This window comes from Oncorhynchus masou, chromosome 6, assembly GCF_036934945.1.
Source record: "Oncorhynchus masou masou isolate Uvic2021 chromosome 6, UVic_Omas_1.1, whole genome shotgun sequence".
Lineage (NCBI taxonomy): Eukaryota > Metazoa > Chordata > Actinopteri > Salmoniformes > Salmonidae > Oncorhynchus > Oncorhynchus masou.
In genome coordinates this window covers 11,590,010-11,617,509 of record NC_088217.1, presented here as the reverse complement: position 1 = coordinate 11,617,509, position 27,500 = coordinate 11,590,010, and the positions used below count along the sequence as shown (strand labels likewise).

The following is a 27,500-nucleotide window of genomic DNA, read 5'->3' as shown; positions in this document are numbered from 1 at the left end:
CCAATGGTACCTAACGTAAATAGACAATATTGCTAAAACCTCACCACACAGTTAATACCAAAGCATCTGTCTTAGGCAGTGCCCACCTACTTCTTAGGACATCATTTTCACATTTACGTATACACAAAAAGCAAGATGGCCGATCAGACCGACTGAGGCAATTTGGCCAATGGAGAGGTCTTTTCCATCAAGCAAAGAGCTATTACAGGATCCCCCTCTCATACCAGTATAAACAGACACATAACACCAGCAGCACCCCTACACACATGCCTAGACCAATGGCTGCTGAGGGGAGAAGGGCTCATAATAATGGCTGGAACGGAGCAAATGGAATGGCATCAGGCACATGTGAACCATGTATTTGATACCATTCCACCGGTTCCGCTCCAGCCATAACCCCGAGCCCATCCTCCCCAATTAAGGTGCTACCAATCTCCTGTGGCCTAGACCATCTATATGTACACAAGCATGTAAACACACACGCCAGACCATCTCATCCACTTGACTAGCTGGACAAGGTGTGTGTGTGTGTGTGTGTGTGTGTGTGTGTGTGTGTGTGTGTGTGTGTGTGTGTGTGTGTGTGTGTGTGTGTGTGTGTGTGTGTGTGTGTGTGTGTGTGTGTGTGTGTGTGTGGACAGCGTGCAGTATATAGACCTAGATTAATATTTTATATTCCAGTAGGCATGCCAACGACATCAGAAAATGTAAAGGTTACAAGTCACTGGATCTATAATAGAATATAGAATAATTTGACAGTATTGACAATGACTCAGAATGAAGAGTGACAAAGCAACTATATCCAGTTTAAGACTGTTGAGTGTCAAGATACTCTGAACTGGAGCCTGGCTAAGAACACAATGCAATATACCCACTGAAACCCAAACCTGTCTGTAACACAAAAACTCAATGAGTCAATAGCATCTAACTACTAAGCTTCAAGCTTGAGGCTAATCATGTTTGGCACCTCTTCTGATGAAAGGTTCCTTACAACAGACACTTCTTTCAACTCAAATACCAGTTCTGGTTGTAGTCAAAGTTCTGTACAGGATTGGTTCTCAACTGGTTTTTCCTCGGGACACAAATTGAACCAGGTTGTCTCAGTCTCGATCCAATATTTTGCATCACGAAAAAAAATAATAGTCAAAATACAATCGGGAAAACTGGTGATCTCGGGGTGAGCACATGGTGATCTCGGGGTGAGCACATGGTGATCTCGGGGTGAGCACATGGTGATCTCGGGGTGAGCACATGGTGATCTCGGGGTGAGCACATGGTGATCTCGGGGTGAGCACATGGTGATCTCGGGGTGAGCACATGGTGATCTCGGGGTGAGCACATGGTGATCTCGGGGTGAGCACATGGTGATCTCGGGGTGAGCACATGGTGATCTCGGGGTGAGCACATCATGATGGCACAGTTACTGGCATCAACAGGTTTGCTTCCTAATCTTAGCTACTGGCACCAGGTTTGCTATCTCATAACATTCAAGGAAGATTCACAGCATATCAGGTCTCCATGAAATAATGGTTAAAATAAGGTCCAGGAAAGAGATGCTATTGGCCAATACGTGGCGGTGCCGGCCAGTGGGGACGACACTCGATGACCGAAGCCTGCCCGGATCCTGCCCGGATCCTGGCTTCCCGCCACTGTCTGTGAGTGCTGACGTTTGGCTGAAGTTATCCCTCTAACAGTCCTCATGGCGTGCTGGCCGACAGGTCGACTCCACTAAGAGTAAAATAAGCGTTCGGCTGCTAAACCCGGACCTGCTAAACAGGACCTATAGTAAATTAACACTGACTTCAACACGTACAAGAGTACCAAGCCTCTTGTTCAGAGTCAGCTCTACTGATAGAAGAGCAACACCTACAAATGGACTTCTTGTCTGTATATTTTAATGTGGACAGGTTCTAGTAAATGAACAGTGACTACAAACACCAGGCCACTCAAACAGTTTGCAGGATATAATAACAACAACCAGCAAGGAATTGGAATGATTGATAAGCTCTTGCAAATAAATGGGAAGAATACTGGAGGTATAACATGAGTAACTATACTGAACACCAATTGCAAGTAATGAATGTAATGAATGACTCATTCTAAAGACTGCTTCATTCTATATCTGTGCTACTGCAGAACAGAGAAATAAGACTACTTCCTTCCTTTGCAGAAAGACACTGTGAGATACGTAAACATTTAAGGCAGAGCTGACTCAGAGCTGACTCAGAGCTGACTCAGAGCTGACTCAGAGCTGACTCAGTGCTGACTCAGAGCTGACTCAGTGCTGACTCAGAGCTGACTCAGTGCTGACTCAGAGCTGACTCAGTGCTGACTCAGAGCAGACTCAGAGCTGACTCAGAGCAGACTCAGAGCTGACTCAGAGCTGGCGGATGTGCTGCTGTCTTATAGTGTTCCAGGGACACCAATAACAATCTCCTGCCACACACACAATCCACTACTCCTCCTGCCACACACACAATCCACTACTCCTCCTGCCACACACACAATCCACTACTCCTCCTGCCACACACACAATCCACTACTCCTCCTGCCACACACACAATCCACTACTCCTCCTGCCACACACACAATCCACTACTCCTCCCGCCACACACACAATCCACTACTCCTCCTGCCACACACACAATCCACTACTCCTCCTGCCACACACACAATCCACTACTCCTCCCGCCGCACACACACGATCTACTACTCCTCCCGCCACACACACACAATCCACTAATCCTCCTGCCACACACACAATCCACTCCTCCTCCCGCCAAACACGCACAATCCCACAATCCACTACTCCTCCCACCACACACACCATCACAAACTACTGCAGCATGTCTGTCCACTGCTAAACTGCATTAGTAAAACCATTCTCTCTCGACTCCAGATCTACGTTCTGTACAAGCATGCAGGCACACACACACACGCATGCACACACACACACACACACACACGTGCATGCACCCACACACAAACACAAACACACACCACCCCTACACTACCGCTGCATATCTGTCCTGAACTGCAATAGTAAAATGTGAGTAAAATCCATCCACCCTCTCTCTCTCTCCCTCTTTTCCTCTCTCCCTCTCCTCCGTATCTCTCTCTCCCTCTCTCTTGCCCTCTCCTCCCTCCCTCCTTCCCTCTCCTCCCTCTCTCTCCCCCCCTCTCTCTCTGTCCCTATCCCTCTCTCCCTTTCTCTCCCTTTCTCGCTCCCTCTTTCCCTCTGTCCCTCTCTCTCTCTCTCTCTCTCTCTCCCTCTCCTCCTGATCTATCTGCTGATTCATCTATACCGTCAGTCTCACCCTGCACCCCATCCAACTCACTGTAAATCACATGGCAGTGGGACCATTAAATTAGCTACGGGGTGCCCTCTCTGAATGCACACACACACACACACACACACACACACACACACACACACACACACACACACACACACACACACACACACACACACACACACACACACACACACACACACACACACACACACACACACACACACACACACACACACACAACCATAATGAAACTACTGCTCCCAGTGCAGTGCTTCTAAATACATCATCAAGGATTAAACGTTATTGATACTTGAATGACTGAATCGAAGGACTGCATGATACAATCAGTGCAATGTAGAAATGCTGACTAGAGTAACTGTTTCAACCCCACCCAATCAGTATGGTCCACTGTTAGTGCCCCCCCCCCCCCCCACCCCCACCCCCGTACCCATAAAATCACACACAGATAGAGACACATGCTACGCAGCCAGCTAGCCACTGACTTACCAACTGTGTGGTTCTGGTGTGAGTTGCTGGTGAAGCGCTAAAGAGAATCCAAAAAAGCTGCCATTCTCCCCCTCCTTGGTCAGAGTCATGCTAGTATCCAGGTTGAACCCTGCAACAGTCAGGAAATAGATGGAGAGAAGGAGAGAATGGAGGAGGAGACACCGGCGCTGTGAAAGAGAGACCGAGAATCCATGTCTCAGATGTGGTGCCATACTCCTGGAGAATGAGCAGGTTCCTCAGCAGAGCAGGTTCCTCAGCAGAGCAGGTTCCTCAGCAGAGCAGGTTCCTCAGCAGAGCAGGTTCCTCAGCAGAGCAGGTTCCTCAGCAGAGCAGGTTCCTCTCAGCAGAACAGGTCCCTCTCAGCAGAACAGAGCAGAGTAGCCCCTGTTCAGTTACAGATTAACAAAAGAGTTCTATATTCCCTGTGTTTTAATTTAATGCTGAGTGGAGGAAGAAAAAGGATAAGTGCTGCTTGACTCTCCTCTTCTGGCTCGGTTGATATTTCCCTTGTTTCCTCTTCTCACTCTCTTTCTGTTCTCTCCTCCTACGTCTTCTGCTGTCAGTCTGCATGAGCAGCCTGAGAAAATGTGGCGGCGTGAGCCAGCTTGTGTGTGAGAGAGTGTGTGTGAGAGAGTGTGTGTGGTGTGCAGCGTGTATACCTCCCCCTCCTCTGCTGTGTGACTGAGAGAGACAGAGGACAAGTGCCTTGAATAGCCCGCTCACTCCTCCCCCTCCTCTACTCATTCAATCTCTCTCTTTCTGCCCTTTCTCTCTCTCTCTCTCTCTCTCTCTCTCTCTCTCTCTCTCTCTCTCTCTCTCTCTCTCTCTCTCTCTCTCTCTCTCTCTCTCAGCTGACATCAACACTCAAGGGACTGCTGCCAAAATACCAGGCAAGGTTGTCAAGATACTTGGACCCAATTGAATCAGAAAAGAATGAAAAGAAAGCAGCCATTTTTTTTATCTGTTAAACTCACAGTGTCCAAAAGGAATCCATCCCCTTCAGTAAATGGAACAGGTGCTTGGATATCTGAAAAGAAGACAAGAGGAACATGGTCAATAGTTCTGGCAGGAGAACACAGTTGATCAATAACATGGTGAACTTAAACTCTTCTTCTTTTCTTCTTCTCTGAAAAAAAAAGAAAACATGAAATGTAGACCTGGAATCCTTTAATTAAACTTCCAGCAATCAAAAAAAAAAAAAAAAAATGGAAAAATTACATTTCTAAAATATTGAAATTGAAGATAGCTGTTAGCTGCTAGAGTAACAGGGTGATCAATAATGCTCTAAAGATTATTTTTCTTTCAGAGAACCTGTATGGAATCTGGGCTGGAGTCCAATAACTTGCAGTGATCTGGAATGAACCTCCCAGACAATGGAATACGGTAATGTGCACAGTGACCCAGGAAACCTAAGGACAAACCTGTGAGGGGATCAAACGTAGAGTGACAGAAGTATATGTGCTCTGGCAGGAAAATGTGACCAGAGTTCGGAGTAACATAATTGAGAAAATTGAAGACATTGAGTAGAGTACATCAAAGCAAAAATATCTAATCTGAGTCGAGTAGAGTAAATTACCATAGGCTTGTTTTTTTCTTTAAATCTAAATTACTGTTGAACACTAATAAACTCCCTTGACATATTTTAACAGACAACAACACTAGACTGTGACGCAATGTGACTTCCTATAGCCTGGCTAAAAGCTACCGTCTTAGATTACACTGTGCCCACCCATGCTCTGCCACACCAAAGTCCCATGTCTCGCCAGTCATGCCCTCACAGCATCGTCCACATTGTGGAAACTTTGTACCAGCCCGGTCACAACTGTTCTGGACCAGCTGATTCCTGTCCTCCTGTCACTGTGTTTCTATACATCTGAGTCCCATATTACACCCTATTGTCAACATGGGGCAGTACATTTGGTCAAATTTAGTGCACTATGTAGGGAATAGGGTGCAATTTGGGATGGAGCCTACAGCTGTCTTGAGGTTACGTATACTCCCTCTGAGGCTAGTTAGTCACCTTCTTCTGATACCTTCTCACACCTTTGGCTTTACAAAAACACCCACATGAAATACTGGGTTTAAGAATTGTTCATATGTATTGTAAAAACTGTATTGGATATCGACAACAATCGGCTAAGTGAGAAAAAGCCCATGTCAAAATGAACCCATGTAAAAAAAGGGGGAAATCTTCATAATTATATTTACTAGGCAAGTCAGTTAAGAACAAATTCTTATATTCAATGACGGCCTAGGAACAGTGGGATAACTGCCTGTTCAGGGGCAGAACGACAGATTTGTACCTTGTCAGCTCAGGGATTTGAACTTGCAACCTTTCGATTACTAGTCCAACGATCAAACCACTAGGCTACCCTGCCAAATTATCTATTTTTTAAATCAAGATCTATAATTTCCTCAGCTGAATATGAACTGCATTTATGTGTCATAGACTGCAGTGGTAAATGTAATACTCACTGATGATTCACTGGGTGTTCTGGATCAGTCATAGATGTTTACCCTCACTCAGCTCTCAGCCCTGAGATCATCGTTCTCATGTGAACTGCTTGGCATCACAGAGGAACTCCCACATAGCAGAATAAAGCAAGCCAAGCATGGGGGTCCTAGCCTGCACCAAACGAGCGGCTGGCTGGCTATGGTAGCTACATGGCTTGGCTGCTGCTCTTGTTGCCCTCTTCTGCCCTGAGGTGGTGTAGGAGGGAAGTAAACAGACCTGCATGAGAGCATATCAAGGCTATGTCTACAGATAAAGTAGGTCTCCCTGTAATGCAGGTAGAAGGTAAAAAGTTATTTCATTATATACTTACACAGTTTAAACAATAGCTATAGACTTACCGTGGCAGTACGTCTCTTCAATCCATACAGTATATCACACCATGATCTTATGTGCACTTAAATAAAACATTTTATGTACAGTTGAAGTCGGAAGTTTAAATACACTTAGGTTGGAGTCATTAAAACTCATTTTTCAACCACTCCACAAATTTCTTGTTAAGAAACTATAGTTTTGGCAAGTCGGTTAGGACATCTACTTTGTGCATGACACAAGTAATTTTTCCAACAATTGTTTACAGACAGATTATTTCACTTATAATTCACTGTATCACAATTCCAGTGGGTCAGAAGTTTACATACACTATGTTGACTGTGCCTTTAAACAGCTTGGAAAATTCCAGAAAATTATGTCATGGCTTTAGAAGCTTCTGATAGGCTAATTTACATCATTTAAGTCAATTGGAGGTGTACCTGTGGATGTATTTCAAGGCCTACCTTCAAGCTCAGTGCCTTTTTGCTTGACATCATGGGAAAATCAAAAGAAATCAGCCAAGACCTCAGAAAACAATTGTGGACCTCCACAAGTCTGGGTCATCCTTGGGAGCAATTTCCAAACGTCTGAAGGTACCACGTTCATCTGTACAAACAATAGTACGCAAGAATAAACACCATGGGACCACACAGCCGTCATACCGCTCAGGAAGGAGACGCGTTCTGTCTCCTTGAGATGAACGTACTTTGGTGCGAAAAGTGCAAATCAATCCCAGAACAACAGCAAAGGACCTTGTGAAGATGCTGGAGGAAACAGGTACAAAAGTATCTATATCCACAGTAAAACGAGTCCTATATCGACATAACCTGAAAGGCAGCTCAGCAAGGAAGAAGCCACTGCTCCAAAACCGCCATAAACAAGCCAGACTATGGTTTGCAACTGTACATGGGGACAAAGATCGTACTTTTAGGAGAACTGTCCCCTGGTCTGATGAAACAAAAATAACTGTTTGGCCATAATGACCATCGTTATGTTCGGAGGAAAAAGGGAGAGGCTTGCAAGCCAAAGAACACCATCCCAACCGTGAAGCGCGGGCTGCTTTGCTGTAGGAGGGACTGGTGCACTTCACAAAATAGATGGCATCATGAGGAAGGAACATTATGTGGATATATTGAAGCAACATCTCAAGACAACAGTCAGGAAGTTAAAGCTTGGTCGCAAATGGGTCTTCCAAATGGACAATGTATACAATGCATATTATTGATACCCAAGCATACTTTCAGTCGTGGCAAATGGCTTAAGGACAACAAAGTCAAGGTATTGGAGTGGCCATCACAAAGCCCTGACCTCAAATTTGAGGGCAGAACTGAAAAAGCGTGTGGGAGCAAGGAGGTCTACAAACCTGACTCAGTTACACCATCTCTGTCAGGAGAAATTCCCCCGACTTATTGTGGGAAGCTTGTGGAAGGCTACCTGAAACGTTTGACCCAAGTTGAACAATTTAAAGGCAATGCTACCAAATACTAATTGAGTGTATGTAAACTTCTGACCCCTGGGAATGTGATGAAAGAAATAAAATCTTAAATAAATCATTCTCTTTACTATTATTCTGACATTTCACATTCTTAAAATGAAGTGGTGATGCTAACTGACCTAAATAAAAGGGAATTTTAACTTGGATTAAAATTTCAGGAATTGTGAAAACTGAGTTTTAATGTATTTGGCTAAGGCTCCACACCCCTATCACTCCTACATATCATGGAAATAACTGTGCTGTAGTTCATGTAGGGAGTGTATTGTCTCTGAGGAAAAGAGGGTTCCAACCCAAAACAGAGGCCCCATCTACGATCACATTCCTGCACCCACATAGTGTTTCTCTGGACCACTGCTCTGAGACAGTTGTAGCCATAATACCTCCATCTATTTATGTTGCCGGAGTTATAGGCCTGAGATCCACAATGCAGCAGTGACACACCTTAGGAATTATAAACGCAATTCACTATGAGTGATGAGAGGGTGTTTCAGACATAATTACGTACTATACTGTGGCTGTATTTATTTATTTATTTTCGCAACGGGAGAGTTCAATCAATGACGTCATTGGTTGATTAAGCCTGTTGTCTGATCTAAAAATGAATGGAATCGTATTTCTGTAGCAATTATTGTGGCCTTTGTGTTTCACCGACATCCACAATCATTCACCTATCTGCCAGGGCATTGCAGGATATCTAAGTTTCCCTGGCGTTGAAAAGACTACAGCCCAACGGGAGCCCTAAATCCTTCTTCCCACTTTTCAAAATGGGGGCGGTGCTAGTTTTGTCACGCCCTGACCTTAGAGAGCCTTTTTATTTCTCTATTTGGTTAGGTCAGGGTGTGATTTGGGTGGGCATTCTAGTTTTTCTATTTCTTTGCAGCTGTCTATTGTTGTCTCTGATTGTGTAATGGTTTTCTTCTGGGGAAAGAGAGGCAGACCAAAATGCAGCGTGGTTAGTTTTGTATATCTTTAATAAAGATGAAAGTACAACAATCTACAAAACAAGAAATGTGAAAAAACCAAAACATCTGGTGCAACAAACACAGAGACAGGAACAATCACCCACAAACCCAACACAAAACAGGCTACCTAAATATGGTTCCCAATCAGAGACAATGACTAATACCTGCCTCTGATTGAGAACCATATCAGGCCAAACATAGAAATAGACAAACCAGACACACAACATAGAATGCCCACCCAGCTCACGTCCTGACCAACACTATAACAAGGAAAACACACATGAACGATGGTCAGAACGTGACAGATTGGGGATCATACGCCCAATTTTTCAGTTTTTGATTTGTTTAAAAAGGTTGAAATATCCAATAAATGTCGTTCCACTTCATGATTGTGTCCCACTTGTTGTTGATTCTTCACAAAAAAATACAGTTTTATATCTTTATGTTTGAAGCCTGAAATGTGGCAAAAGGTCGCAAAGTTCAAGGGGGCCGAATACTTTCCCAAGGCACTGTACACCTAACAAACATTGACAGACTGACTCAATGTAGATTGCTTGTCAAAATATTGTTGATGCTGTTAGTACTTTTTTGAATGATAACAGTTTTAAATTTGGATTAAAGCTATACAGACTTCAACGGCAAAATGTGGATTCACCACTGCTCTTGATCCATTTCAGCTACAAACATCTACCCAATGTTGACATGTGCCATCTGACTCAACTTAGATGGCTTCAACAATAGCTTTTTTTTGCTACCATTCCTACTTCATAAACTAGACAGCTTGATGTATCCCCGTTCATTTCAATGACAGAATGCAGGTGTCACATTCAAAAACCCAAAATCACTGCCACAAAACGTTCCTGAATGTTCAAAACTAAAATATATTGAGAGCTTAAACACACATTCTATGGATTATTCTATGATGATATAGAACTCACTCTAGCCTACTATACAAACCCACTTTAATAACTCCACACCTACAGTATAAACCACCCCAAAATAAGTAACTTTAACACACAAAAGCCTATGGAAACAATATTACTACCATTACTATACTGCCATAACTACTAGTACTATTTCACAACCATAAATACTGTACTTCAAGACTAACAAGCACACCATATTTCCTTAAATAAATGTCATTTTCTAGTTATTATTCATCTGTTATTACAGAAAACGTGAAGAAACCAATCTGGGAGTCCTGGCATCAAGGCATTGGCCGAGTGTTTCCTTTCAGCTGTCCAATGTGTGTAAATACACCACATGTAGTGTCAATGCCTTTAAATAAAATATACAGTATTCCATTATCCCTGTTCTGGGCATATCAATTTACATAGCTCATACTGTATATAAAATCAATAATGGACAAAAACTCCATCCTTTTAAAAGGTCCCGAACAGTCATTGTGTTTCCCATGTAAAATAGCCTTTTGAGTGACTAAATTATCTGACAGAATATATTGGGGATAGAAATGCTATAAAATCTCTGAAGGCTAACTACCAGGAAGTTTGAAAAGACAGGTGGGCGGGGAGCTTACATTCATGAGCTCGCCTTGACTGACAGCTCTTTCAAATGCCTATGTCAAGCAACTCGGATGCAGTGTTGCAGTAAAATAATCAAAAGCAAATCTGGTAATACACAAAGCGACATTAAAATTGCATCAATAAATGTAATTTAAAAAAAATATTTTATACATCTCCGTTTTGGAATGTCTCTTGTGATGCGGTTCACAGCAGCACTGACGGATGTGTTGACAACTGCATCAGAGTTTTGAACGATACGTTCCCTCCTTTTGTTCAATGCTGGCTGAAAATCATCAGACACAGTGAAAGGGGGAAACATGTAAATATCTTTGCCATAGATGAATAGTGTAAACTTTGAGTCATATATGCTAACACCCTACAGTCAAAGTTTGGCACCAGTAGAGTAGCTATCTAGCTAAATAAACCCTGCCCCTCTGCAAACATACCTTGTCCGATGTTGGTTACAAGACGGTACTTATTTAAATTAGGTAGGAGAATATCATGTTACCATTGGTGTGTCCCCTTAATAATCCCGCCTCCTGAATCTAAGTGTTTGACATGGGGGAGGGGACCAGTAACTTTATGATTAAACTTTATCAATGTTGAAGCAACAATATCTTTCAATTTCATGAAAAACATGATTTTGTCTATTCATGACTTTAAAAAAAGAATGTTAACCTTTTTTAAACTCCAAAAGATGCTAAGAAGAAGGAAAAAATAAAGAGATGGAAGGAATTGCAAGTCAGTGGGCTTGAGAACATTTTGAAAATATCTTGGCAGCTTGGGCTCAGAGCCCAGAATGTGTGAACAAAGCACAGTAGGGGTGGTAGAGGATGAACAATAGTTGATAGCTGGCCGAGGTGTACACAGACTAGAGACTATAGAGCTATCAGTCGGATCTGCAGGGACACCCTGTGTGTGTGTGTGTGTGTGTGTGTGTGTGTGTGTGTGTGTGTGTGTGTGTGTGTGTGTGTGTGTGTGTGCGTGAGTGCGTGCGTGCGTGCGACACCGTCACCCAACAACCCAACACAAGAACTCATTAGCAGTCTAGGCCACACTCACTTCAAGGAGAAAGCTTATTTTAGATGGTAGCCTGTACTTAAAGCCAGGGTCATTTTTTCCTGTTCCCCTCTTTATCCCTGTTCCCCTCTTTATCCCCACCTCTCCACCACTGCAGTCAGCAATATCACTGTATTGATTAATACTAATGGTTGAGGCAGGAAATAGAAGGGGGAGGAGGTGGATCCTGTATATCAGAGATACTTGCAATCCATGTGATCTCGAACTGTTCAAATCCCTCTTGTTGGCAGAGAGAACATTTTGCGTTTTTTAAAGCACATTTCCTGTAATTCTACACATTTTGGCACATATTATGTGCGTTCTTATGCTGTTCTGCCAGCCAGTTGCATTAAGAATGAAGGTAAGACCCAAGTACAGACTGTGTGAACTAACAATGTTTATTGTAACAACAGGGGCAGGCAAGTGACCGGTCAAGGCAGGCAGGGGTAGGAGCAAAGGTACAGGATGGCAGGCAGGGGTAGAGACAAACGTACAGGATGGCAGGCAGGGGTAGAGACAAACGTACAGGATGGCAGGCAGGGGTAGAGACAAACGTACAGGATGGCAGGCAGGGGTAGAGACAAACGTACAGGATGGCAGACAGGGGTAGAGACAAACGTACAGGATGGCAGGCAGGGGTAGGAGCAAAGGTACAGGATGGCAGGCAGGGGTAGGAGCAAACGTACAGGATGGCAGGCAGGGGTAGAGACAAAGGTACAGGATGGCAGCCAGGGGTAGAGACAAACGTACAGGATGGCAGGCAGGGGTAGAGACAAACGTACAGGATGGCAGGCAGGGGTAGAGACAAACGTACAGGATGGCAGGCCGGCTCAGGGTCAAGCAGAGTGGTCAGGCAGGTGGGCTCAGAATCAGAAGGGCGAGAAAAGAGAAACTCGAAAAGGTAGGCGCTGAGACACAAAAAACCACTGGTAGACTTGAACAAACAAGACAAACTGGCACACACAGACAGAAAACACAGATATAAATACCCAGGGGATAGTGGGGAAGATGGGTGACACCTGGAGGGGGGTGGAGACAAACACAAGGACAGGTGAAGCAGATCAGGGCGTGACAAGTTGAGTATGGGGGCTGTATGGGAATAAGATTACAGATAAGCACATTGTGGTATTATGACTGGGTGGTGTCCCAGTCATGGTGTCCTAGTCATGGTGTCCCTTGAATGAAACAAATGGGATTTCTTTACTTTTTGGAAGGCTACAGTGGGTCTGGATGAACTTGTCCCTGTCATGTTTCTTTCCTTTCTCTCTGCAGATTTACAGAACAGGGAATACACTGCCTTTTCACGGTCATCACTAGTTTAGTTACCACAGCCACAAAGTCATAAACCCTAACTATTTCTACAATTTAACCTTAACCACACTGCTAACCTTATGCCTAAACCTAACCTCATGCCTAACCTTAAATGAAGACCAAAAAGTTAATTTTAGCTTTCAGAAATGTTTACCACATAACCACTTTTGACTTGTGTCTGTGGTAACTAGTGGAAACCCTAATTGTATAGGCGAAGGTGCATTCTCCATCATACCTGATACCAGTCAGAACACACAAACAATCAATTCAAAAGGTTTTGGGCTAAATCATAGAGAATGATAGAGATCTCAAGCGGCCAAAAGGCTGCATTAGCATGGGCAGCGCCATTGAGGGCTTCCACACAGATGTTCCATCATATTGCCCAGACACTCCATTGGCCGCTCTAACAATGAAAATAAATGTCTTCAAAACATGGAAGGCAGGGCCTCCCGAGTGGCGCAGAGGCCTAAGGCTCTGCGTCACAGTGCTTGAGGTGTCACTACAGACCAGGGTTCGATCCCATGCTGTGCCACAGCCGGCTGTGACTGGGAGACCAATGAGACGGTGCACAACTGTCCCAGCGTCGTACGGGTTAGGGGAGGGCTTGGCTAGCCGGGATGTCCCTGTCCCATTGTGCTCTAGCGACTCCTAGGCCGGGAGCATGCATGCTAACCTCAGTTGTACGGTGCTTCCTCGGTCACATTGGTGCGGCTGGATTCCAGGTTAAGAGAGCAGTGCGGCTTGGCAGGGTCATGTCTCGGAGGACGCATGGCTCTCGGCCTTTGCGTCTCCCGAGTCTGTACGGGAGTTTCAGCTATGGGACAAGACTATAACTTCCAATTGGGGAGAAAAAGTGGTAAAAAATAAATTGAAGGCTGCTGGGAGAAGGAAAGATCAGGTGGGGCCATTCTGCCAATGAGTGCAGATACAAATGTGAACAACCACAACGGGCCAGGGACATACCTAGCCCGTTGAAATGTAAAATAGGCAGGGTAGGGACGGGATGTCCCAAAGATGCTGGAGAGCACTAACAGGCACAACTCTGATATAAAGTATTTTTTCTCCTTATATCAATCAGTACACTTGTAGGCCTACACAAAACTTCTATTCAATCAAGTAAACCTCACGTGCTTCTACACCTGCATTGCTTGCTGTTTGGGGTTTTAGGCTGGGTTTCTGTACAGCACTTTGAGATATCAGCTGATGTACGAAGGGCTATATAAATAAATTTGATTTGACGTAGCAAATAAGCCGTTAAATTTAGTTTGTTGACCAAATTTGTCCTCTGTACAAAAACTCCTCGTTTGGTAAAAAAAAAAATAGAAAACACCACCTGCTGGAGTAGACAGCTTTTGGGCTGAGTTACCCCTCTCTGAGTTACCCCTCTCGCTTCGCCTCTTTCTCTCTGGCTGCCATCATTTTAATGTAGAAAACTGGGTGGGACTTCCAACATAATGTCTCTTTGTTTTCCAGTCCAAGCAGTGTATCCCTCAAGCCATCTAGGGCATGAACATCCTGTGCCCGTGTGATCCGAGAGCAAACGTCCAGTTGTGGAGACTAAAGCACATCGATATTTTGAACATCACAAAAATGATTTCCCACCGTGCCCATGATAAAGCTAATTACGTTACTTTAGTTGGCTTCTTGGAGCATAACTTGTATGTAATATAACCTATTCTGGGAGCCTAGTGTGTGTGTGTGTGTGTGTGTGTGTGTGTGTGTGTGTGTGTGTGTGTGTGTGTGTGTGTGTGTGTGTGTGTGTGTGTGTGTGTGTGTGTACGAACTATGTGGAATATTCTTGAAACTTTGTCTTCCCTGAAAACAGGTACTCACACGAGGAGCAATATGAGTCCACACAATGAAGTAGCAAATGTCCCTTCCAGTGATGCGGAGTTGACCTTGGACCTGGTGGTAGTAAGGATGGTCTTCATGGAGGAGGTAAGAAATAGAAATACTTTGATTATTCAACATAGGGACACAATGACCTCCACCACTCCAGATCCCGTGACCCAAGGCCTTGACTCCTGCACATCCAGCCCCGTAGCCATTTGAAATGCCTTGATGCCCTCTTCATTATCTGTCCTCCACTTTACAGACAACAACTGATCGGAGGACCCCTTTTTAGCAGCGACGGAGTAACACGCTTGGCCCTAACCACTGCTCCATAATTGCTAGCCGTCAACCTCCCTCTCATATTGTGCCAGTTGGGTTTGATGCGCTGTCCAACTTGCCTGCCGTATAGCCTCCTGCTGCTCCACCGACAGCAAACAAGCCAGGCAGGATGTCTGTATGCCCCAGGTGCGCTTGTTTTTAACAATGCCGGTACAGACAGGGATGACAGGGAGGGTAGTGGTTGTTCTGGCACAGGTTCAAGGAGACATGCCATTCCACTGAACGGAGATAGAGGGTTGTAGTCTTCAGCCAAATATAGGTCCTCCATTGACTGCACCTGGTTGGGCCACGGCTGACTTCCTCCAATCACATTCCACATCCGTACGGACGATATTGTGAACTGCCAAAATAGGTTGCATGGCTACACTGATGAGCTCCATGGAGGGATTTGCATGTGGCAGAGAGAATCCCCTGGTCACCTATAGAGACCTGCCGAGAGGAAGGTTGTTACGTGACACATGCCTTTCAATGCTTGACTTTGAAGACCTTGAAATGCATTTGTTGAAATAAATGTGCTATATAAATAAAGTTTGATTTGATTGATGACATTACAGCTGTAGAATATTAATAAACTGTCCTTTTCATGAGGACAAGTGCAGTTTTTCCATAAACGTTTAATTGATAACTTGGGACTTTATCACTTGACATATAGCTGTGTTCAAATACCCATACCCATTTCATAAAATGATCCTATAAATCAAGACTGTGAATGTAGTGTTAGATGGTTGGGTATTTGTTGTATTTTTTATTATATTATTTATTTAAAATTATTATTTTATTATATACTAGTATGTGGCGGTAATGCAACATTTATTGGATGCCAACCACCGTCAAACCTCATTTAGCCTCCCGAGTGGTGTAGTGGTCTAAGGCACTGCATCTCAGTGCAAGAGGTGCCCACAGTCCCTGGTCCGAATCCAGGTTGTATCACATCTGGCTGTGCCATAGGGCAGTACACAATTGGCCCAGCATCGTCCGGGTTTGGCCGTCATTGTAAATAAGAATTTATTTTTAATTGACTTGCCTAGTTATATAAAAGTTACATTTAAAAAAAGAAGAAGAAGAAGAAGAAGACGAAGAAGATCACGTGGTACAAGTCTCTTCCGCATTGGGCGGTCTCGTGACAACAGCTCTGAGTTCTGATAGCTTTGCTAAATTAAAATATCTCTTGAGTAAAACGTTCAACTGAACGAACAACAACGTAAAAATGCTTTCCCGTTTATTAAAGGAGCACCAATCGAAGCAGAACGAACGAAAAGAACTTCAAGGTGAGAGGAAAGAAGGTATCGTGTGAAACTGAAGTTGTCTGATTAGCTAGCGATAGTTATGCTAAAACAATACTACAAAATATAGCTAGCTAGCTAATTTGCGCGCAGCAACGTTAAGCTTGTTCTAGTTAAGTTACTTGTGATCCTGAACCTAGACTGACACAAAGGCAGACAACTGTTGAAAATGCGTGAGATGTGACAAGTATTGTAAAGTTCGTGACTAACTGCATGCTAGCTTATTTTAACTAATACATGGCCATTCACACCAAGGTCAATAACTAACTATAACGACATATAAAACGTTGGCGAGCATCCACACTAGAGGAGAGTGTATTGTTATACAGTAGCCTACACCTGCCAATGAACTTATCAAAACCTCCTATTGCTCGCTGTAGGCCTATGAACAAGGTAACAAACCATTCAGTGCTTCCGGGTGTGTTAGTTGTCATAGTGATTTCTTCCTCCTTCCAAATCAAATTGTATTGGTCACATATACATATTTAGATGGTATTGCAGGTGTAGTGACAACAATTCACAACAATACACAAAAATCTTTGGGTTTTAACTGCAGTTGGGTTTCCGATATGCTGCATTAATTTTATTTAACCAAGTAGGCTAGTTGAGAACAAGTTCTCATTTACAACTGCGACCAAATGTTCATACCTAGGCTATAGCAACACAATGTAATAATGTATATTTTTTTTGCAGTGAATCTAATTTCAATAACCCTGTGTTCTGAATGCATGTTTCATTCACAAATAATAAAAAAAAACTGATCGGCAACTATTTAGGTCAGTAATTTGTCATTTCTAGACAGTTTACAAGGTCCAGAAAGGCACATTAGCAACCAGTCGGTGTGTATTTTGTCAGGATGATCAGCGTTAACAGATCCTATTGGTAAATATGTGCTGTTTGTTGTGGATTATAATTCTCCCAAAATGTCCTAGAATGAATGTTGCCAACAATATGCTCACATGTCTAGTTGCCCAGGCAAGTTTACTGTGCGCTCCTCTCTCCTCTCCAAGCAGCCTCGCACACCTAGAACTAAGAACACTTCAATCAAACGTGTTTTTGATTTCATTGGAGAGACAGGGGGAAAAATCACTCTGAAAGTGATCCAAAACGATGGCTCTCGTTCTCCACTATTTTTGTAGTTATCGTTGTAGTATGAATGCACCTGTTAACTTGAATTAGATTATAACAATAAAACAGTTCTCATCCTTGGTGTGGACGGCCCTTAACTATGGTCCCGTCATGCAACGACGACAACAAATTGTATCTAGTTCTGTGTTCGTAGAGGAACTCACACTGATGCCCAAAGCTAGCTAGCGCATAACTAAGAAGCCTCAGAAATCAGCTAGCTCGCTTTGTCTTGACCTGATGGCTAACCAGTTAGCTGCCCATGCTGCCATCTACAGCGTAGGCAAATTCCATTCACCCATGACATGACAGCTGTTTTCTGTTTCCCTGTACAGAGGGACGTAGACGAGAGGCAATTACTGCTGCCACCTGTCTAACAGAAGCCTTGGTGGACCACCTTAATGTGGGGTATGTATGCCCTGTTTGTAACTTACCTCTTTTATGTAACCCATTCTATGTCCCATTGGGTTCAAGTCATTCAGCTGTTCAACTCAGCCAATTCAGTTCAAATGGCTTGACACGTGACATATTAGACATTTGTTGTAACCTGCATTGAAAATGTTTTAGCTACCGTCTTCTGTTTGAGTAGCCTTGGCTTATTATAGCATGTTATTATTGAAGAATGCCTGCAAATTCAACCCTGTGGGGCACTGTTCCAGACACAGATTAAACTTCATCCAGGACTAAAAAGCATTTTTTTTAATGGAGATTCTCAAGTGAGTTGTGTTTTCCAGGCCTAGGCATAATCTGTGCTGGAGAAACTACCCCGTTTGTGTGCGTAGCCTTCAATCACTGTGTTAACCAATGATGGCATGTGACTCCACAGCATAATGTACACTGGTAATATAGAATCGTTATGACAGCAACATAATGGCCAAACCCAAGAAAAGCATCTTAGTGAGCAAAAGTTAGACGTGACCACATTTACATTACATTTAAGTCATTTAGCAGACGCTCTTATCCAGAGCGACTTACAAATTGGTGAATTCACCTTCTGACATCCAGTGGAACAGCCACTTTACAATAGTGCATCTAAGTCATTAAGGGGGGGGTGAGAAGGATTACTTATCCTATCCTAGGTATTCCTTGAAGAGGTGGGGTTTCAGGTGTCTCCGGAAGGTGGTGATTGACTCCGCTGTCCTGGCGTCGTGAGGGAGTTTGTTCCACCATTGGGGGCCAGAGCAGCGAACAGTTTTGACTGGGCTGAGCGGGAACTGTACTTCCTCAATGGTAGGGAGGCGAGCAGGCCAGAGGTGGATGAACGCAGTGCCCTTGCTTGGGTGTAGGGCCTGATCAGAGCCTGGAGGTACTGCGGTGCCGTTCCCCTCACAGCTCCGTAGGCAAGCACCATGGTCTTGTAGCGGATGCGAGCTTCAACTGGAAGCCAGTGGAGAGAGCGGAGGAGCGGGGTGACGTGAGAGAACTTGGGAAGGTTGAACACCAGACGGGCTGCGGCGTTCTGGATGAGTTGTAGGGGTTTAATGGCACAGGCAGGGAGCCCAGCCAACAGCGAGTTGCAGTAATCCAGACGGGAGATGACAAGTGCCTGGATTAGGACCTGCGCCGCTTCCTGTGTGAGGCAGGGTCGTACTCTGCGGATGTTGTAGAGCATGAACCTACAGGAACGGGCCACCGCCATGATGTTGGTTGAGAACGACAGGGTGTTGTCCAGGATCACGCCAAGGTTCTTAGCGCTCTGGGAGGAGGACACAATGGAGTTGTCAACCGTGATGGCGAGGTCATGGAACGGGCAGTCCTTCCCCGGGAGGAAGAGCAGCTCCGTCTTGCCGAGGTTCAGCTTGAGGTGGTGATCCGTCATCCACACTGATATGTCTGCCAGACATGCAGAGATGCGATTCGCCACCTGGTCATCAGAAGGGGGAAAGGAGAAGATTAATTGTGTGTCGTCTGCATAGCAATGATAGGAGAGACCATGTGAGGTTATGACAGAGCCAAGTGACTTGGTGTATAGCGAGAATAGGAGAGGGCCTAGAACAGAGCCCTGGGGGACACCAGTGGTGAGAGCGCGTGGCGAGGAGACAGATTCTCGCCACGCCACCTGGTAGGAGCGACCTGTCAGGTAGGACGCAATCCAAGCGTGGGCCGCGCCGGAGATGCCCAACTCGGAGAGGGTGGAGAGGAGGATCTGATGGTTCACAGTATCGAAGGCAGCCGATAGGTCTAGAAGGATGAGAGCAGAGGAGAGAGAGTTAGCTTTAGCAGTGCCACCATTGTTGCCACCATTGTTGTGCCACTACATTATATTGCCGTTAACAAAAAGAGGATAAAGTCAAGTGTAGCAACATTTCTCTCTCTTTGAGATTTAACATTAAGGAGTTCGTAAGGACATAATTTTACTCTTTTTTCAGGAACTGTCAGTCGACTTTCCCTTCAGTTTCCAATATCAAATAGAATGCCTTTGCCCATAAGATGTAATAAGATCAACCATCTATTGAATAATGGAACTTAGTTCGCTTCCATTCTTGTGCCAAACTTTGCATTGATTTTCTGATCATCTCCGAACTCTTGTGGCTGATGCTGTTGTTATACACATCTATACTGTGTTTTATAAGGTCTTATTGTACCTAACATTGTTTTAACATGTGCTATAGCCCTAGTCATCTTCCAGTTACTGTGTGTTTAACTCCAGGGTGGCCAAGGCATATGTGAACCAGAGGAAACTGGACCATGAGGTGAAGACGCTACAGGTACAGGCCGGCCAGTTCTCCAAGCAGACTGGCCAGTGGATTAGTATGGTGGAAGGCTTCAACCAGGCCCTGAAGGTACACACACGCAAACACACACAACCCTATATGGTCTTAGATTAGGAACCAACATCTCTAAATCTTTGGTGAGTGGTAGCAGACAACATGTTTGAGGGTTTTAAAAGATACCAGGAGAAGTGGTATGGGATATTTTCCTTCTGCACCCAAATCAAAGGTATCTTTACTATCCCCAGAGACAGAAGTTAGTTTAAACAGTTCCACTCCTTTTTTGATGTATCATGAACTCTGTCACTTATCCAGTGAAACATTCTAACGTTCAAAAGCATTTTAGCCGTGTGTGTGAGATAAAGAACTACATCCAATGGCTGCAACTAAGGAGATTGACAACAATTGTGCAAGTTCTCCCACTTAAAAAGATCAGAGGCCTGTAATTATCATCATAGGTACACTTCAACTATGACAGACAAAATGAGAAAAAAAATCCAGAAAATCACATTGTAGGGTTTTTAATGAATTTATTTGCAAATTACAGTGAGAAATAAGTATTAGTTAGTTTAGTTATTATTAGTTATTATTATATATATATATATATATATATATATATATTAGGCCTCAAGCATATCAATATATATCTGTGACTCACAGATAGCTACTGTTCTACCAAGACCACTCTTTCTCAGCTGTAAGACAATCTCTGTGCTGTGTCTTTGTTAGCATAGTGGAGGTAACTGAGGTATGAAGGAAATCCAAACCCTTGTTGTTGAACATCAAACACATTCCCTCTCTCTGGCCTTCTACAATGTCCTGAGAAGCTGGTGCATTATCCTTGTCATATACTGCAAACTGAGAAAAGAAGGTGTCACTAGCCTGAGGGACCTTGGCTTGGTCGGGGGGGGGGGGGGGTGCTTTATTACCATCAAAATATCTGAGTCATCTCAGTCATAGCTTATTTTTTGCTTTGTCAAGAGGATGACTTTCAGGACATTCTGACAATGAGTTGAACCTCCATCATGTCTGGTTCTCATTCATAAAGTTGACAGTACTACCCCCTTGTGGCAGGAAATTGTCATTACCATAGACACAGTGCATTTGGAAAGTACCTCATTTCTACCAGCATGTTACATGTGCAGCCAGAGGGGGAAAAAACTCTAGACCACCTTTACTCTACACACAGAGACGCATACAAAGCTCTCCCTCACCCTCCATTTGGCAAATCTGACCATAATTCTATCCTCCTGATTCCTGCTTACAAGCAAAAACTAAAGCAGGAAGTAGCAGTGACTCACTCAATACGGAAGTGGTAAGGAAACACAGATGCTGCGCTACAATACTGTTTTGCTAACAGACTAGAAAATGTTCCGGGATTCAGGAGTATGCCAACTCCGTCACTGGCTTCATCAATAAGTGGATTGATCAGTCGTCCCCACGTACATATCCCAACCAGAAGCCATGGATTACAGGCAACATCTGCACAGCGCTAAAGGCTAGACCTGCTGCTTTCAGGGAACTGGACAGTAATCCGGACACTTATATGAAATCACGCTATGCCCTCAGACGGGCTATATGCCTTTTCATGCTTGCTTCAAGGCAAGCAACACTGAAGCATGCACGAGAGCACTAGCTGTTCTGGACGACTATGATCACTCTCTCCATAGCCGATATGAGCAAGACCTTTTAAACAGGTCAACATTCACAAGGATTACCAGGACGTGTAGTTAGAGCATGCGTGGAACAACTAGCAATTGTTATCACTGACATTTTCAACCTCTCCCTGACCGAGTCTGTAATATCTACATGTTTTAAGCAGACCACCATAGTCCCTGTGCCCAAGAAAGCGAAGGTAACCTGCCTAAATGACTACTGCCCCGTAGTCGGGGCACAAACACACACACGCGCCCCGTAGTCGGTAGCCATGAAACCCTAGACCCAACAGATCCACAGATGATGCAATCTCTATTGCACTCCACATTGCCCTTTCTCACCTGGACAAAAGGAACACCTATGTGAAAATGCTGTTCATTGACTACAGCTCAGTGTTCAACACCATAGTGCCCACAAAGCTCATCACTAATCTAAGGACCCAGGGACTAAACACCTCCCTCTGCAACTGGATCCTGGACTTCCTGACGTGCTGCCTCCAGGTGCTAAGGGTATGCAGGGTAGCCTAGTGGTTAGAGTGTTGGACTAATAACCGGAAGGTTGCAAGTTCAAACCCCTGAGCTGTCGTTGTGTCCCTGAACAGGCCGTTAACCCACTTCCTAGGCATGATTGAAAATAAGAATTTGTTCTTAATTAACTGACTTGCCTAGTTAAATAAAGGTTAAAAAAACACCTCTGCTTAGTCCCTTCCTGTACTCCCTGTTCACCCACGACTGTGTTGCCAAGCACCACTCCAACACCATTAACACCACAACAGTGTTAGGCCTGATCACCAACAACTATAAGATGGCCTATAGGGAGGTCAGAGACATGGCAGTGTGGTGCCAGGACAACATCATCTCCCTCCAACATAATTAAAGACAAAGGAGCTGATCGTGGACTACAGGAAAAGGAGGGCTGAACACGCCCCCATTCACATCAACACGGCTGTAGTGGAGCCAGTTGTGCGTTTCAAGTTGTGCATTTCAAGTGTCCACATCACCAAGGCAGTCATGAAGAGGGAACGACAACACCTTTTCCCCCCAGGAGACTGAAAAGATGTGGCATGGGTCCCCAGATCCTCAAACGTTCTACAGCTGGACCATTGAGAGCATCACCGCCTGGTATGGCAACTGCTCGGCATCCGACCGTAAGACGCTGCACAGGGTAGTGCGTACAGCCCAGCCCAGTACATTACTGGAGCCAAGCTTCCTGCCATCCAGGACCTCTACACCAGTGGTGGAAAAAGTACTCAAAATGTAAAGATACTTGGGGGGATAAAAATAAACAGAGTAGAGTTAAGCACTGGAAAATTCCTAGAGAAAATTAGTTGTCTGCTTTCCAACAGACACTGGGAGACACATTCACCTTTCAGCAGGACAATTACCTAAAACACAAGGCCAAATCTACACTGGAGTTGCTTACCAAGAATACATTGAATGTTCCCGAGTGGCCTAGTTACAGTTTTGACTTAAATTGGCTTGAAAATCTATGGTAAGACTTGAAAATGGCTGTCTAGCTATGATCAACAACCAACTTGACAGAACTTCAAGAATTTTAGAAATAATAATGTACAAATATTGTTCAGTCCATGTGGGGGACTCTGGGATTTGAGTGTTTTTGTGTTTTTGTAACTGCTGTTTCCTGCTATCTAGAGCCTTAAATGACAACAGCTGTTGTTTACGAAGCAAGTGATGAATAAAATTAGATTCTATTTGATCCTATGGTTCTAAGATTAACTTAGCCTTAAGATACTTTTGAGAAACCGGACCCTGGTCATTACCAGAATAACTAAAACAGTTGTGCATTTGTAATCTATCTGTGTATGCTACTTATTCATGTTTAGTTCTAACCCTTCCCATTGTATCTTTAGCTTTGGCTCCTAACCTTTTATCTTTCTCTTGACCAGGAAATCGGAGATGTGGAGAACTGGGCTCGCAGCATTGAGATGGATATGAGAACCATTGCCACAGCTCTGGAGTACGTACACAAGGGGCAGCTCACATCAGCCTCTTCATAGACACTCTGAACCTAAACCCAGAACTGATGGATTGCTGCTAGCGTTGGTAGATGAACACTCTCACTGTGAAAGAGGGGGTGGATTCACAGCGGATACCACAATTCTGGACCCAAAATCCCGATAAGCCATCTATCTCAAAGGACGATATGTGGGTTCAGACATGACTACGGCTTTAAGGCTCTTTCCAGTGTTCATGAGTGACACATTGTGTTACAGTAGGTATGTCTATGGACAAATAAACCTTATTGATCAGAGCATCTTCAGTCCCATCAGCAATGTTGTTTTGTTAACAGCTCTTGTATTGTTATAGGTCTATACCACATATAATAACCTTGTGGTGGAAATGTATAACTGTCCTCCTACTATGTGTAATAATGGGCCATAACCTCACATCTGGTCCATGTGAATGTAGCAACACTCCTAATAATAAGGATTTAGCCGTTCACACAAACGTTATTTCGCCAGTGAGTTGATCAGTGTGGGAGAACGAGGCAAAGCATATCTAACGTACGTCGCTCTGGATAAGAGCGTCTGCTAAATGACTTAAATGTAAATGTAACGAATCAATGTTTTTACGATCTTCTCCTGAGAAGATGAATAGTTCAGATTGGGGTGCTAGTCTCTCTAAATGTATTACATTTCCCTATTCCCATGGAGGATGAACAGGACAGCTAGCTGACACGGAACTCAAACCGGCTGTGCATCAATGTATTTTGTCCCCCCCACACCAAACATGATCACGACAGGCAGGTTAAAATATCAAAACAAACTGAACCAATTATATTAATTTGGGGACAGGTCAAAAAGCATTAAACATTTATGGCAATTTAGTTAGCTAGCTTTCACTTGCTAGCTAATTTGTCCTATTTAGCTAGCTTGCTGTTGCTAGCTAATTTGTCCTGGGTTTCTAATCATTGAGTTATTTTACCTGAAATAAACAAGGTCTTCTACTCCACTAATTAAGCCACACATTAAACGGTCAACTGAATCGTTTCTAGTCATCTCTCCTCCTTCCAGGCCTTTTCTTCTCTTGACTTAATATTGCGATTGGCAACTTTCATAAATTAGGTGCATTACCGCCACTGGCCTCCTTCGTCTTTCAGTCACCCACGTGGGTATAACCAATGTGGAGATGGCACGTGGGTACCTGCTTCTATAAACCAATGAGGAGATGGAAGAGGTAGGCCTTGCAGCGCGATCTGCATCAGAAATATAACTGACTTCTATTTTAGCCCTTGGCAACAGACGTGTGGGTGAAATAATTGAATAATATAGCTTTTAAAATGTATTTTGCGACACTGGAACAAAAGAGGCCTGTTTGTGTAAAAGTAGCGTGGGTAAATTGGATTTATTGGCTTGTAATTACAAGAGCAAGTGTCCTGTTTTAGAAAGAGACTGACTGACTAGTTACTGCCTTCTCCCTGTCTGACTAAAACTACCTACCCTGGTTGTTGCAGAATTCCTCAATCAATATTCATCATTGAGTAAGATGGAAGAGGCAGGACTTGAGGAGCCCTGCACACTATTAACCCAATAGTAAATGGATTGTGGCAGTAGACATCATGCAATAGTTATGTACTCCTTACTCTGCTTATCTTAATCGGCATACGATCATAATCGAAGCATATGCCGATTTAAACATCTGGTTTTCTACACCGTCTTTCAAATGATTACGACATGTAAAGAAACTTAATCAGATTTCCAGCGGTGTGTTTGACCTGCACATGTGCCAGAACCAGCAGCACACATTTCCTTTGAATACACAAGTATGCATCTTTAGAAATATAGTTTTCACATACAAACTTTATAGGTCCGAACTCTTGTCTCTAATAGGCTCTTCAAAAAATAACAGGGGTGCTGTGTGAGAACGTTTATTTTGATTGGCGATTTTCTGCATTTATCAAAGTCCCATCAGGTAGCCTGATTTCAGATGTGTCCATGTTAACAGGATTTTTTGGGGGGGGGAATCGTCTTCTTGTAAAAGCATGAAAACATTTTGAAATCAAATGATTATGTTAATTGGACTGTGTGCACAGAACCGTACTCATTCATGTCAGTCTGGGTTAGCAAGGCTTGCTACCTCGACCCTGTGTAATAAATCTGATGGTAACATCTCAACAGTCTCTTGCTCCTTGAAAACCTTTTGGATCATGTATGTTCCTCTTCAGTTAATAATTCTCATCTACTGTATGTCTTGTAGCCTGATGTTGTCTTTTTACGCTATCGTGCCAACTCATTGTTATGTCTTAACACATTGTCGGCAATGGAGTTGGTAAACCCACAAGAGGAAAAATACTTGTCTGTTAACTTTTATGTTTTATTGTGATGCGTCTCTTTTCTTGAATGAAGACATCAAGTGGCGGACAAACTCTGACATTTGTATTATTGTTGGGTTGTGGAATCCAGTTAATCCAGCTACAGAACACAGTAACACAATGATAGAAAGATACCAGCTAATCCAGCTACAGAACACAGTAAAACAATTATAGAAAGATACCAGTTAATCCAGCTACAGAACACAGTAACACAATGATAGAAAGATACCAGCTAATCCAGCTACAGAACAAAGTAACACAATGATAGAAAAATACCAGTTAATCCAGCTACAGAACACAGTAACACAATGATAGAAAGATACCAGTTAATCCAGCTACAGAACACAGTGACACAATGATAGAAAGATACCAGTTAATCCAGCTACAGAACACAGTAACCCAATGATAGAAAGATACCAGTTAATCCAGCTACAGAACACAGTAAAACAATGATAGAAAGATACCAGCTAATCCAGCTACAGAACACAGTAACACAATGATAGAAAGATACCAGTTAATCCAGCTACAGAACACAGTAAAACAATGATAGAAAGATACCAGTTAATCCAGCTACAGAACACAGTAAAACAATGATAGAAAGATACCAGCTAATCCAGCTACAGAACACAGTAAAGCAACGATAGAAAGATACCAGTTAATCCAGCTACAGAACACAGTAAAACAATGATAGAAAGATTCCAGCTAATCCAGCTACAGAACACAGTAAAGCAATGATAGAAAGATACCAGCTAATCCAGCTACAGAACAAAGTAAAGCAATTATAGAAAGATACCAGCTAATCCAGCTACAGAACACAGTAACACAATGATAGAAAGATACCAGTTAATCCAGCTACAGAACACAGTAAAGCAATTATAGAAAGATACCAGTTAATCCAGCTACAGAACAAAGTAAAGCAATTATAGAGAGATACCAGTTAATCCAGCTACAGAACACAGTAAAACAATTATAGAGAGATACCAGCTAATCCAGCTACAGAACACAGTAAAACAATGATAGAGAGATACCAGTTAATCCAGCTACAGAACACAGTAAAACAATTATAGAGAGATACCAGTTAATCCAGCTACAGAACACAGTAAAACAATTATAGAGAGATACCAGTTAATCCAGCTACAGAACACAGTAAAACAATTATAGAGAGATACCAGCTAATCCAGCTACAGAACACAGTAAAGCAATTATAGAAAGATACCAGTTAATCCAGCTACAGAACAAAGTAAAAC

General features: G+C 43.4%; 2 protein-coding genes and 1 long non-coding RNA gene across 3 annotated transcripts in view; 2 read left to right on the top strand and 1 right to left on the bottom strand.

The window, feature by feature from the left end:
• itga7 (integrin, alpha 7) overlaps window positions 1–4,493 on the bottom strand; it is a 78,857-nt gene extending 74,364 nt beyond the window's left edge. The window contains exon 1 of the mRNA XM_064967347.1: window positions 3,801–4,493. Coding sequence (XP_064823419.1) covers window positions 3,801–4,012 — 212 coding nt within the window. The 5' untranslated portion in view covers window positions 4,013–4,493. The remainder of the gene's footprint in view (window positions 1–3,800) is intronic.
• Window positions 4,494–4,772: 279 nt separating this feature from the next.
• Window positions 4,773–15,669, top strand: LOC135540990 (uncharacterized). Its single transcript, XR_010455892.1, has 4 exons — window positions 4,773–4,894; window positions 5,107–5,183; window positions 14,800–14,912; window positions 15,070–15,669. It is a non-coding gene; the product is annotated as an uncharacterized LOC135540990 (long non-coding RNA).
• A 579-nt stretch (window positions 15,670–16,248) lies between these two features.
• On the top strand, window positions 16,249–26,056 carry LOC135541353 (biogenesis of lysosome-related organelles complex 1 subunit 1). Its single transcript, XM_064967539.1, has 4 exons — window positions 16,249–16,414; window positions 17,890–17,962; window positions 20,205–20,337; window positions 23,828–26,056. The coding sequence occupies exons 1-4, from the start codon at window positions 16,354–16,356 to the stop codon at window positions 23,936–23,938; spliced, it is 378 nt and encodes a 125-aa protein (XP_064823611.1). The 5' UTR covers window positions 16,249–16,353; the 3' UTR covers window positions 23,939–26,056.
• Window positions 26,057–27,500: the final 1,444 nt, after the last annotated feature.

Bases quoted from the DNA above. Each gene is read 5' to 3' on its own strand.
- LOC135541353 (XM_064967539.1), top strand. From the start codon at position 16,354: ATGCTTTCCCGTTTATTAAAGGAGCACCAATCGAAGCAGAACGAACGA. The intron at 17,963-20,204 runs GTATGTATGCCC...GTTTAACTCCAG, and splicing joins GTGGACCACCTTAATGTGGG to GGTGGCCAAGGCATATGTGA. The intron at 20,338-23,827 runs GTACACACACGC...TCTCTTGACCAG, and splicing joins GCTTCAACCAGGCCCTGAAG to GAAATCGGAGATGTGGAGAA.